The sequence below is a fragment of the Aquila chrysaetos genome, chromosome 18, assembly GCF_900496995.4.
Source record: "Aquila chrysaetos chrysaetos chromosome 18, bAquChr1.4, whole genome shotgun sequence".
Taxonomy (NCBI): domain Eukaryota; kingdom Metazoa; phylum Chordata; class Aves; order Accipitriformes; family Accipitridae; genus Aquila; species Aquila chrysaetos.
The window spans coordinates 13,547,489-13,560,035 of record NC_044021.1 but is presented as its reverse complement, the minus strand read 5'-3'; the positions used below and the strand labels follow the sequence as shown (position 1 = coordinate 13,560,035).

The following is a 12,547-nucleotide window of genomic DNA, read 5'->3' as shown; positions in this document are numbered from 1 at the left end:
CCTAAGGAAAGTTAGTAGAGTATGTGCAAGGAGAGGCAGAGCACGTGCTCCCTGTTTGTGGCTGGAGGAATGGGCCCTCACCACACCCCCTGCAGATGCAGCTGAGATGCAGCGTGGACTTTGTAGTTGATGCAGCCTTATTGCAGAGCAGATGATCCCTCTAGGCACAGGAGCGGCAATGCTCTCCTCCCACTTTCTTCCTTTGTCTCAAACCTTCCTCTCCCTGACATTTCTCCTCTTAGAAACAAGGCTTGACCCCAGCCCTGCCCTCTTCCCTCACTGCCCCAAGAAGTAGATAGAAATTGCTGGAGGGCAAGGAGGGTAACAGAGGGCAAGGTGAGGGTGGTGATAGTCAGCGCCTTGAGGAAGGGGAATTACTGGATAGCAATGATGTGTGCCCAAGGGAAATGAGGCAGAATGAAAGAGAAAAGAGGAACTGCTCTTACACACAGCCCCTTAAAGTTTAATGACTCCTCCATCCCCTTTTTCCACCTTTAGTTCCCGTATGTCTGCATTCCTTACAGAAACTCATCTGACAACTCACTATTCTCCCACTCCATATTGACCTTTTATCAGAGCCACAACACTGGAATTTTACCTGTGTGACTTAGAAGTCAGCCTTCCACTAAGGATTTGCTCACCCCAGGATCCTGTTGTCTATAAGGTGCCACTAACAGAAGTTCATTGTTTGCCTGCATAGATTTTAGACTGCGGGTTGCTATTGCTAACGTTTAGAAAAAGTAGGGAAGTGCTGTGTGAGTTGAAAAAATAAAAGCTCAGAATTAGTTTGGAATCTTTTTTCCTGGGAGTAGCATGCAATTGTGAGCACTGCTTGGGATTTATAGTGGTGTTCTATAGATTTTGGTTCTGAGAGGGTTAAAAGTGAGGAAAGACAGTGAGAGCTTTGTGGACTGACCATGGGAGAATCAAAATGAAGGAACTGGTGGGGCTTATTCTCACATGTGGGCAACTCTCATTTGGTGAGAGAAAGCTAAGCTGGCTGGATGGCTTACACTACTTCTACATTAGTGAGATTTGGATTTATGTTTAAAATTAAATCAATCAGAACATTGTGGATTCTCCAACCTTAAAGATATGCAACGTTTGACTGGGAAGGACCCTGAGCAACCTGGTATATCTATGAAGTTAGGACCAGATGACTGTCAGCTGCCCATTCCAACCCAGGTTACTCTCTAACTCTGTGAACTTCAGGAGACTGATTTTTGAAAAAAAAAATGACTTTGTTCAACTGAGCAATATTACTTACATTCTTACGCATTTGAAGAATTAGGACTGGAATAAACAGTAGGGCCCCAGGGTCAAATTCTGTCTTCTCTATGGAATTTCATTACATTAATTACCTTCCCATTGTAAGGCTGCAGGCAAGCAAACAAGTGTGGCCTTGTATCTGCGCAACTCACTAATCCTTTTAATTAATTGTGTCTCTTTGCACATGTGAAATTACTAATATATATGGGGTGTGGTGGTAGAGCAGTAAAAGCCTCTTATGACAGGTCCTAACGCTGTGAGTCTGAGCCTTCTTCCATACTTTTGCTGAAAGAAATACTAGTGGTAAAAGAGAGGTTAATCCACCTGTACTTCATGACACAGCAGAGAGCCAAAGTCTCTGGGACATAGTGCTGACTATTTTGCTTCTTTGGGGCTGGAGAGAAGAAGCTGTAGCCTCCTCTGTTGGCACAAAGGAGAGGACTTGTTCCATGCTGGGTGGTGGAGGTCTGATATCTGTCACCCAACTTGGGGGTACATCCAAGCCTGTCCTTTAGAGGCCTGCTCATTAGGTGCCTGTTGTTACAGAAGCTACAGTGCCTCAGGTGTGGAAGGGTGTTGAAGTTTTTAGCTGTTAGACAAATATTTCTCTGTTGGAGATTTGAGGACTCCAGCATCCATTCCTTAGTGGGTGTGTGATTTGCCGAGTCCCAAAATGGTTTCAAAGTTTTCACTCTCTGAAAACATAGGACTGAGAATGCTTTTTCTTTTTTTTTTTTTTCATTTGTGTATTAGAGGTGGAGGGACTGCACAGCTGGTTAAGGAAGTGACTACTGAGGACAAGCATATGACTGCTCGCTGCTGTCCTGGCAGAAGTCAGCAGAAATCAGGAGGCAGCACTTAATCTATCTGTTTACATACAGGAGCAGATGTACTTTGTAGCTTCTGTTTGTGAAGGAGTATGCTTTAATTGATAAGAACTACAACAGCCTAGAAGCAGTGCAGGTTTAGAACAAATCTGCTCAAAATTAAGTGTTCTGAGGATTTTAGGTGCCCTATTTCTATGACCAGATCAACAGAAACTCCAGGTCAATAGTAAACACATTATTAGCTCTCTTGCAATAAATTTCCCCATTTGTTATCTCCTGACAAGCAATCGACTACGATACAGGAAAGTGAAGGAAAATATTTGAACTATTTGTATCCCAGTGAAGGTGGTGTCATGTTATCTTCCTTCTTTTGCAAGATCATATTTGCTACCAGGAAGTTATGCCCCCTAGGTCCTGCCAAAGTATGTTATCTTGGGGGATTGGAGGGGAAGCCAAAACAAGTAGAACAACCAAAATACTGTGTGGTGGAACTGAAAAAACATTCCACCACAGACCACGCAGCACTGGTGCCATACTGTGCATACTGGAGTCAGGAAAGAGCATAGCATTTTTGCAGTAACTTCACACCCCAAAACCCTTCTCTTTGACTCTTCTGGTACCTCTCTCTGACAGTTCCTCACAGGTCTGTTTCATTTCTTGCTTCAGTGACAAAGGGAAGAATAGTTCATTCCAGAGAGAAACTGTAACTTGCCTTAGACATTGCTTCTCTTAGCATGATTATTCTCTTTAGTTAAAAAATAAGAGCCTATAAAGCTTTATAAACACAGCACAAAGATAACTAGAAAACTCTTTCCCATTTCCCATTCCCATGTGTTCTCCAAGGCAGTGTTGTCTCTCAGTGGGATGTAGATTCTGCACATATCCAGCTGCCTTCCAAACTGCTTATCAACTCCTGTTTCAGAGAAACTAGATGAATCATGGTTTATGCTGAAATCTGCCTAGTTTGAGTTGCATACATGAGGGATTATGGCTCATGCTGGTCCCTTCCTGGCAGAAAATTGGTCTCAATATTGTATCTTAGCCCAAAGTTACGACAGACTTTCGTTCCTCGTTTCTCTGTAAGCAATTAACCAACTCTGATAAAAGAATCATAGAATCATAGAATATCTCAAGTTGGAAAGGACCCATAAGTATCATCGAGTCCAACTCCCTGCTTCTCACAGGACTACCTAAAAGTAAACCATATGACTAAGAGCATTGTCCAGACAATCCTTGAACTCTGACAGACTTGGTGCCGTGACTACTTGGGGAGCCTGGGGATCCTTTTCCAGTGGCCAACCACCCGCTCAGTGAAGAACCTCTTCCTAATGTCTGACCTGAACTTCCCCTGACGCAGTTTCATTCCAGTTCCTCGTGTCCTGTCGCTGGTCACCAGAGAGAGGAGATCAGCAGCTCCCCCTCCGCTGCCCCCCTTGAGGAAGCTGTAGGCTGTGATGAGGTCACCCCTCAGCCTTCTCTTCTCCAAGCTGAACAAACCAAGTGACCTCAGCCGCTCCTTGTAAGTCTTGCCCTCGAGACCTTTCACCCTCTTGGTCGCTCTCGTCTGGACACACTCCATAGTTTGATGTCCTTTTTATATTGAGGCACCCCAAACTGCACACAGTACTGGAGGGGGGGCCTCAGCAGTGCCGTGTAGAGTGGGACAATCACCTCCCTTGCCTGGCTAGCTATGCTGTGCTTGATGCACCCCAGGGCACGGTTGGCCCTTTTGGCTGCCAGGGCACGCTGTTGACTCATATTCAGCTTGCCACCATCCCAGATCCCCAGATCTCTTTCCGTGGGGCTGCTCTCCAGCCTCTTGTCCCCCAATTTGTATGAATAACCAGGATTACTCTGTCCCAGGTGCACTTGAAATACTCCAAATGAAATGCATTTGCTTAAACATGTTTTTATTATGGTTAAAGGAGCAAAAGAGTACATCTGCAAGATCCATTACATATGTATACACAGAAAACAATTTGAATAGTAACATGCCATATTTGGTCATGATGATTGAGCCAAAAAGATTTAAGGAGAAATATGAATTGTAAGATTTCTATAATGCATCTTTAGAAAGGGAGGAAGAGCCTTGCAGTATCGGGAGCAAAAAGAAAAAGCAATTGCCTTGTCAGAGTAGGAATGGTTGGTGACAGTTTAGAGTTTAATCTGGGAGCTTTTGAGTGACTAATTCCAGAGGAGTCGCCATGAAGCGTGGGCATAGAGAAACGTAGCTTAATTAGAACGCTGCATTTTTTTCCATAAAACTTCTGCTGGTAAATGGGGTTGTGTTTTTTCAGTGTGATGATTCGACACTGTTATAATTACCTTGCACCAGGAACATCTCTGTTCATGCTCATGCTTTCTTTGGGTCCAATTTTCATTCCCTTAACTCTTCATCCATGAGTATATAATATTACTCTGCAGAAGGGAAAGGCAAAGGGCCTCTGTTTTCATGGCATAATTTCTCTGACTTAACATTTTTCTTTTTAAATAGAGCCTTCTGGTTTTAGAAAATATGGATGAAAGAGAGAGTATGTGTTTCTTTATACCCTTGATACTGCAGTGCTTTGGATCTTGCTGTGAGGGACAGAAATTCTTTCACCTTTCTTCTTTTCAAGGGGAAAAGCATCTGCCAAAGAAGAGGATGCTGTTGGTTGGGTTGTGCTTGATCAAGAAGAGGAAAGGGTGGTCAGCCCTAAACTCTTCAGAGACACTTGTAACCTCCATCCCAGCTTCTGTTGAGCCTACCACCTCACTGCCTGCTTCATAGATTTCCACAAATGCCTCATGGACAGCTTTAGATATCTTCAGGCTCTCTGCTGAAGAAATGCCAGAGAGATTGGCTGATGAGCTGAACAGGTCAGTCACACCCAAGGCCATCAAGACAGATGTGAGGTTATATTTTTCCTCAATCTTCATGCGGGGGAGATACACTTTCATTTTCCTCTCTTCCATAGTAGTAGAACTGGTCCACGCCATGAGTTTTTCAAAGGTGATTGCACTCTCAAGCTGCAAGAAGACAAGCAAATGAGATCTCTGGGATGACAGCACAATTTCCATTGTGGCAATGTGGTATCAGTGGTGGGTTTTTTTCTCTTTGACTGCTCTTGGCCTGGCATTTTTTCTATGTATATACAGATTAATGTATCTAGGAGAGGAAAGCAAACTATGACTCTTTCTTCTCTGCTCTGTCCTGCTTTCTATTTCTTTAATAGGCTTACTGCCAATTAATTTTCTTAATGAGATGGCTACTCAGCAAATTTCACCTAAAGCTCTTCCCTATTCATTTTCTTTTCTTGGGAAATATATTCCAAAAATCATTCTGTGCTTTTGAGTTGTAAGCTCTATCTGCATTTAAGACCTCCAAGTAACCAGGTATTAATGGTAACCAATTACTAATACCTGAACTATCAGTTATTACTGAGGATATTTAGCTGTGTTCAAATGCCTGTTCATTTTTATAATTTAGATTCTTTGAGTTAGTGTACAAACATCTCAATGAGCATTCATTTATTACATAACTTTTCCTATTCAGGCTAACTACAGTCCTGCTAATGACAATATCCCATGCCTGTTTTCTGTTCATATCAACAATAGTATGTCATGTACATTTTATTTCCTGAAATTGCTTTAACCATTCCCGTACCCCTCATATTCAGTTTTTAGATAGTTTAATTTTTGAAGGTATGAAGGAAGTGTGCTGAGCAGTACCAAACCAAACAATAATTACAACTAGTAAAGCCAACACGAACTTCCCAGGAAGCTCCTCAGTGTGCAGGAATGGAGATATAAAGCCCTTGGAGTTCAAGCTGCTGGAGTAGCAGCTGCTTAGCTGAGAAGAATCTGTTCTGCAATGACCAATATTTAATCCACTAAAGCAGTTCCTTAAGCAATCCATGCTCAGCACAAACTATTGCACGACCACTGAGACAGCTGCATGCTTCTATGCAACAGTCCCATGTTGCCAGTGTTCAGATCTGTGCTGATGAAGTGTTTTAGGATAACTTAATTGTGAAGGGCTTTGCAGCACCTACATTTCACTGTGTTTATGGTTTTCTGAAACCCAACTGCCAGGGCCATACCTGCTCCAGGCCAGAGACATCATCAGGCAACAGCACCAACATGCTCAGCTGCCCGCTGGCATATGGAAGTTCCAGGATCTTCATTTTCTCAGAAGCCATCACTGCCACTTTAAATGAACCAATCTGATACATCATCTGCACAGGTTTGCTTTCTTGCTGCAAAACCAAATAAGATAATATAGTTTTCACGATTATTTGTAGAGTGTAGAAATGTCTACTTATGGTTAAAACTACTGATTGCTCCTGTTCAGGAAGATTATATAACTACTTGTCTGCTCTCTTCATAAATTCTAGAAGATGACACCTTTAAGGTGATGTATGCCCATGTACCTCAGTCACTCTGAAAGGCACCTCCTGGGTGTCTTCATCCTTAAATGCTTTTTCCCACACTCCTTTGAAGTAAATGGCATTGACAAGGACCATTTTCGTCTGGGGATCCACAGAGCTCGGTTGAAGGATATTTTTGATCATTCCTTTAAGAATGCATAGGAAAAGAGAACACATGCATATAACACATCTGTGTATAACACATCTTACTTGGCAATCACAATCTTAAATGAAGGGTATAGAATTTCTGAGGAGGACGGTGTAGGGCAGGGACATTGTTTTAGTTTTGCGGCTGTAATCTTGTACTTCCGAGGTTGATTTTCTCACTGCTGTTGGCAATAGCTGTTGTATCCCTCTCTGTAAAGAATTATAATGAGAGATAAAAGACCCAGAGGTTTACCTGTTACAAAATGAGTAAACCTGTATATTTTGTGAAAATGGGAAGGACCATTAGAACCCAGGATGGTCTCCAACCCAAACAGTAAACATAAAGAATTCTTGCTTCAAACCGAAGTTGAAAGGAGATGTCTATATAAAGAAGGTAGCAGGACAGGAAACCAGAATTTTACTCTTTCTTCTTATACTTTGTTCTTGTTTATTCTGCAGTCCTTATGCACATAGCAAGCTCCTCCTTTAGTCCTTTCCCACCAGTAGCTTAATCATGGCCTGGTTTTCTCCTTCAAACAGGACACCACACCAGAGGTTGTGCGATTGTGAATATTTTTATTTCAGTTAAAATTCAGCATCTTTTATCTGTGTTTGCTGTTCAGGCCATGTGTTTTAAGCATGAGGGAAAGGAATGTTTTGAGGGGGCCAGGAAGAGACTGAAAGAATGGAGGAACCACATGGAGATGCAGTAGGGTAAAAATACCACTTGTGGTATACCTCTTTCTATGCATTTCGTACACCTTCCTACCATTCCTTAACTCTGTGGTTTTCCGTTGCTCTATACCTGTTAAGATTTCTCAAGTACCTTATGACTGCATGCCCTACTCAACAGGCACACAACTCTGGGAAGCTTGAGGGCAAAGCACACTGATCAAAGGATATGCAGATTCTCAACATTAGTGTCAAACCGCTTGTCAATGTGTATAAAACATATTCTAATGCTGTCCCTTTCATCAGGACTGGAAGTATTACATACCTGCAAAGCCCCTACAGATATAGAAAGTCCTCTAAAATGATGTGTCTGAGGAAAAAAAAAATCATTAAATGATAGTTCCATATCTGGGAACTGATCTACTATCCAGGAGAAGGAATAGAGGGAGAGGTTTTCGGTTTTTTGTCTCCTGACTTAAGCATTCTCATATGCTGTTCAAACATGGTGGCAGAAGGGAAAATACCTGTGCCAATACTTGGCTTGCTCTTACCATTAGTCTGACTTTCAACCCAGGAATTGATGAGCTCTCTGGCTTGTTCTGCAGCTGTTTGAAAGCTGATAGTTTCTAAGCCTCCTTTATACAGTTCCTTCACACATTGTAAGTATTCCTGCAAAGGAAGAGCATGCAGTTTTCAGATCAGAATGTCAACGGATTTTGCAAATATGAAATGCAAGACTGAAATTAACAGATATGAATAATCTGCTTATTAAGGCTAATCAGTAACCAATGATTTTAGTTCATAAGCATCTTAAAATTTGACATTCATTGCTTCAAGCAAGAGTATATGCTCACATTTTAAAAAATATTTTCCAGAACCAAGTTTCATCCAAAAATGGCATTCATTTCAGTTGAAGTATGGGGGTTTTTTCATGTTGCCCACTTTTTAACTTTTTATTTTGCAATGGTATTTTCCTTTAATTTCAAATTAAATGTTCCTTTCAATGGGAAAGCTTAGAATATTTTTGAGAACCTGAAGTTATTTTTCAGGTTTATTTTACAAGTTGAGAAAACAGTTGGAGTTAACTATTTCCAATAAAAGTTACCTTTATTAATTATACCTTGACATGATTGGATCATGACTGTACTTTGCACAAACATCTTTTTGGCTAGGCACATTTTTTCTCAAGACTGTAGAGGGTTAGGGCTGTGATAGAAAGAAGTCATGAATCCTGTCTTCTATATGGAATAAAATTTCTTTAGCAGAACCTAGACTTCTGACAGTGCTTTTGCATTACAGAATGGTACAGCTTTGACAAGGAAATACACTCAGATCAGATCTTAGAGCAACTTACCGGTAGGATTGGGTATGTCTCTTCAGCATAAAGTCTACTGGCAAAGCTGAGTGAATAATTGTCACTTGGTTTGGTGATTTGGGTGAACATGTCTTTAAGTGAAGTATGGATGCTTACAGATGTGCCGCACTGAATTGTTGGCATGAATACAAATAAAAAGATAGATTATGTTATTCTAGTTTTAGTACTTAGTAGGTTTTTCATAATATATGAAAAGAGTAGAGTAGTTCAGACACTTCTGTTTACAAAACTTCTTCATCCTGTATGTCTTGTTTCTGTAACTACACTGATGTAGTAGTTTTCTAAAAGATACATTTCTGTGCTGTTTTTCTACTGTAATTCCTTCATACCTCTCTCAGGGGGACTCTTAATTACCCGCTACAGTAATCTACCTCCAGCAGATCAGGTAGGCTTTCCTCCATTCCCAACCAGTCCCATTTAACCAGTAAGATCCAGCTACCTTGCCTAAGCATACCAATATCCATAATTTTCCCTATTTGCCAAATATTTTTGTGCTGGGTTTCATCTTATGCTTGTTCTGAACCCTCTGTTACCTCCCTTCTTTCTCTGTTCTTATGAACAAAGTGTTTCCCCAACTGCTGTATGCAGAGCACGAGCTGCTCATCAGAGAGGGGTCAGAACTGCTCAGAGACTGCTTTATCTGCTAGATTTTGCTCCCAGGAGAAAGTGACATAGAGAAGGACATGAAATTATTTCTGTACCTGAGATTCAATAGTGTCTCCAAATCCTGGCATTTTATCAAAGTGAAGAACCTGTAATTGAAAATAGCAGTAGTTGAAATAACAGGTATGACAAAACCAGGTTATGCACTTGAGATTAGCACATGATATTTGACGTAAACCTATTGGCTAATTGAGAAGCTGAGTGACTCAAAAGGTGCAATCCATCTGTACCATCTGCGAACAGCTGTGCCTACTGTTGCCATTTTAGATGGTCTCTTTTTCTATTGAACATCTAGAAATCAGCTTCAGTGTGCTATTAATAATAACTTTCTTCCAGGTAACAAGCTAGCCACTCTCTATGAAGGAAGTGAGAGCTGGAGGAAACTCATGTGAAACATTTTGCAGTCTGGAGACATGTTTTCACTCTCTCCCTGGAGATTTTATCTACTTTCTTTACTCTAAACAAAGGACCACTTGAATGTGGTGTTCTCTTTGAGAATCCTACTGCTAACAATGATAACATTAAAATTTAAAACCAGTTTCAAGATTTCTGGCTGATGCATTTGTTTAGCACTATGGGAGTTTGAGGTGGCCGCAGCTTTTGATAACTCTGAATCTAGATTTTTTAGCCTCCGAGCTATGCAAGGGACATTATCACATAATTAAGTACTATGGCTCTATTGAGCAGCAGGAAGGTTTAAATCCTTAACTGTAGCTCACCTTATCTATCTGAGCCCTGGTGTTTTCTCTTGCACCCAAGTACACCATGGACAGAGCCGAAATGATGGTCAGGGGGGAGTAGAAGATGTTCTCGTTGACATGCTGGACTTTCAGCTCCTTGAATACGTCAAAACAAAATTCCGTGCTTGCTGCACCAATGGAGCCCATTGTGAAACCAGTATTGTCTAGAGGAAACAGCAGAAGTACGATGAAAAAGTAATGATGGAATACCATACGAACACAGCGCAATGCACTTTAATAGTAGTTTTTAGGCAATGAAATATAAACAAGTAGTTTTGAAGTCATTCTGTGGTAACATGCCTATTGTTATGTTCACCTCTCATGCATGTTAGAAACTCTATATTCATAAATCTATTTCTTTCTGCATTTGTATTCCATTGCCTTTCTGGCAATAAAGTTCCTCAGAGGTCTTAAATCTGCATGTGATTTCTGTCTACCTTTTCAAAGCAGTCAAACAACAATTGCCTGTACTTATTTTCAGTCAGTGAAGGCTAGAATTCCTCGGTACTTTGTAGTACCTTTGAAGAAAACAAGAAAATATGATCTGTCTTTGATATACTTGCAAAGCTGGAAATTCAAAGTGCAAATTTTAGTAGACTTGCTCTAGGTTTGGACAGCTATAAGTAAAAGCAGAGGCTGGCTGACTATTTTTATTTTCTAAAAATAAATAAGTGCGGTAAAATATGTATTTGTTGCACAGTACTTACTGTCAGTAGATCTTCAAAGGTTTGTATCTTTACCCTTGTTTTAGTAATGGAAGCATGGATAGACAATATAATTCACCTAAGGTCACCTAGTCTAGGAGAGAGACTGATGCACAAACTTCATATTCCACCCTATTGTGCTTTCAGATATAGCTTGCTTTGCTTAAATACATCTATATGTACTACACTATAAACTTTCTGAGAAATTAAATTTTGTTAGTGACATTCAGATAGAATAGAAATGCAGACATGATAAAATAGCAATGTCTACCATAATACAACACTGTTAAATGAATATTTGTTTGTGGCATAGACCAGTAAAAACTTTATATTTGTTTCTGTCTGGGGCTACTATAAAGTGCTGGACAGTGTAAGTCCTGTGTAGCCACTATGCTTATATAAAAGACAACTTTTGAGATCAGCATGAATCTAGTTTCCTTCCTGTGATTTATAAAAATTGTGGAAGTTTGTTGTCTTTCAAAATCCACCCCCTTATATAGGTGCTTAATTCTAGGATCTCAAGTATTTCTTTGAAGTATTAAACTCCACCAAGGTTTTTAGTGACCATGCTCATGAGTATACACATACACTCACACACACATTTCTCTCACTTTCCTTTCTGTATACAAGTTCACATTTATAGATTATAGTAAATATAAGTCTGTAACACCCACACAAGTTTTTATCTTGTGTAGTGTTCACCAGCTGTATTTTCCAGGGATGCAACTGTTAGAGAAATTTCACACTAAAATAAACATAGCAAATTCATTGAATGCCACAGTTTTGCTCTCAGTGCATTCTGTTGAACCAAAGGTCAATCAAGCAAACTTATTCTTTGGCAGCCAAAATCAAACTTAAAAGATACTGAATGAAAGGATAATGTGCTCTAAAATAAAATCATATTTTAAGCACAAAATACTATTTTAAGCACAAAGAATAAAGTTAAAAAATGTCTTCTGAAAACAAATACTCAGGTTTACACATAATAAAATAGTGTAGAATGCATATACACAGGTGAGAAGATTTATAGAGAATACCATGTAAATATTCTGTCCTTAAAGATACCAAACACAACACAATAGTTTCTTTTTTTTTAAGTTTAGGCATAAACAAGAAATAATACAGTGAAAAGCTAAATTTTCATAGAGAAATGCTTACCTTTTGAGCTTCAGCACCAAAGGCAATACAGCTTTCCAGCTGTATGTAGACAGACTGGCTGAGCCCTTGGGAATTTATACAGTCTGAATTGTGACCCACCCGCCGCTGCCCTTTAGAAGTTTGAACTTTGACACCATAAAAATAATTTAATGGGATTAGGTCATATTTTAGTTTCAATGGGTCCATTTTTGATTGAAGGGGGAGCAAATATTAGTGTTTTATTTTGTATAACAAAGTGTTTTCCACTGGTACATCAGGACTGTTGGATTGGAGAAAAGACTGGGACATAATGCTGACATTCCTTTAAGCCTCATTTGCAACTAGATACTGCGATGTTAATAAAAACAAAAAAATGTGAAAACCTTAGTGATGGAAAATGTAATTAGCAGTTATTAGTCAATCTGTCTATAATTAGACAATTTGTTATTGTAGTTGTAGTAACAGACCAGAACTCTCTTTCAATTGATCCTTTTTGAATGTACAAAATGCAGCTGAGCCATGCTAGACAGAAGATAAGTGAGAACAGGACTTGGCCTGGTTTTCTACTAATAAAACTGGGGAAATAAAGAAGAGTGCATGTAAG

The 12,547-nt window shown here is 39.9% G+C and overlaps 1 protein-coding gene across 1 annotated transcript; it reads right to left on the bottom strand.

Moving 5' to 3' along the window:
- Positions 1-4,590: 4,590 nt before the first annotated feature.
- On the bottom strand, positions 4,591-12,007 carry LOC115352942 (ovalbumin-like). The gene is made up of 8 exons (XM_030041758.1): positions 11,965-12,007; positions 10,082-10,266; positions 9,401-9,451; positions 8,679-8,807; positions 7,876-7,993; positions 6,509-6,651; positions 6,179-6,334; positions 4,591-5,105 (listed from the first exon to the last, which is right to left on the bottom strand). Exons 2-8 carry the CDS (start codon positions 10,247-10,249, stop codon positions 4,710-4,712), a joined length of 1,161 nt encoding a protein of 386 aa, XP_029897618.1. The 5' UTR covers positions 10,250-10,266; positions 11,965-12,007; the 3' UTR covers positions 4,591-4,709.
- Between the last annotated feature and the right edge of the window lie 540 nt (positions 12,008-12,547).

Coding starts and splice junctions, on each gene's coding strand:
- LOC115352942 (XM_030041758.1), bottom strand. CDS start 10,249: ATGGGCTCCATTGGTGCAGCAAGCACGGAATTTTGTTTTGACGTATTC. Junction 6,652..7,875: donor GGTTGAAAGTCAGACTAATG/GTAAGAGCAAGC, acceptor GCATTCTTAAAG/GAATGATCAAAAATATCCTT. Junction 6,335..6,508: donor TGCCTTTCAGAGTGACTGAG/GTACATGGGCAT, acceptor TTGGTTTTGCAG/CAAGAAAGCAAACCTGTGCA.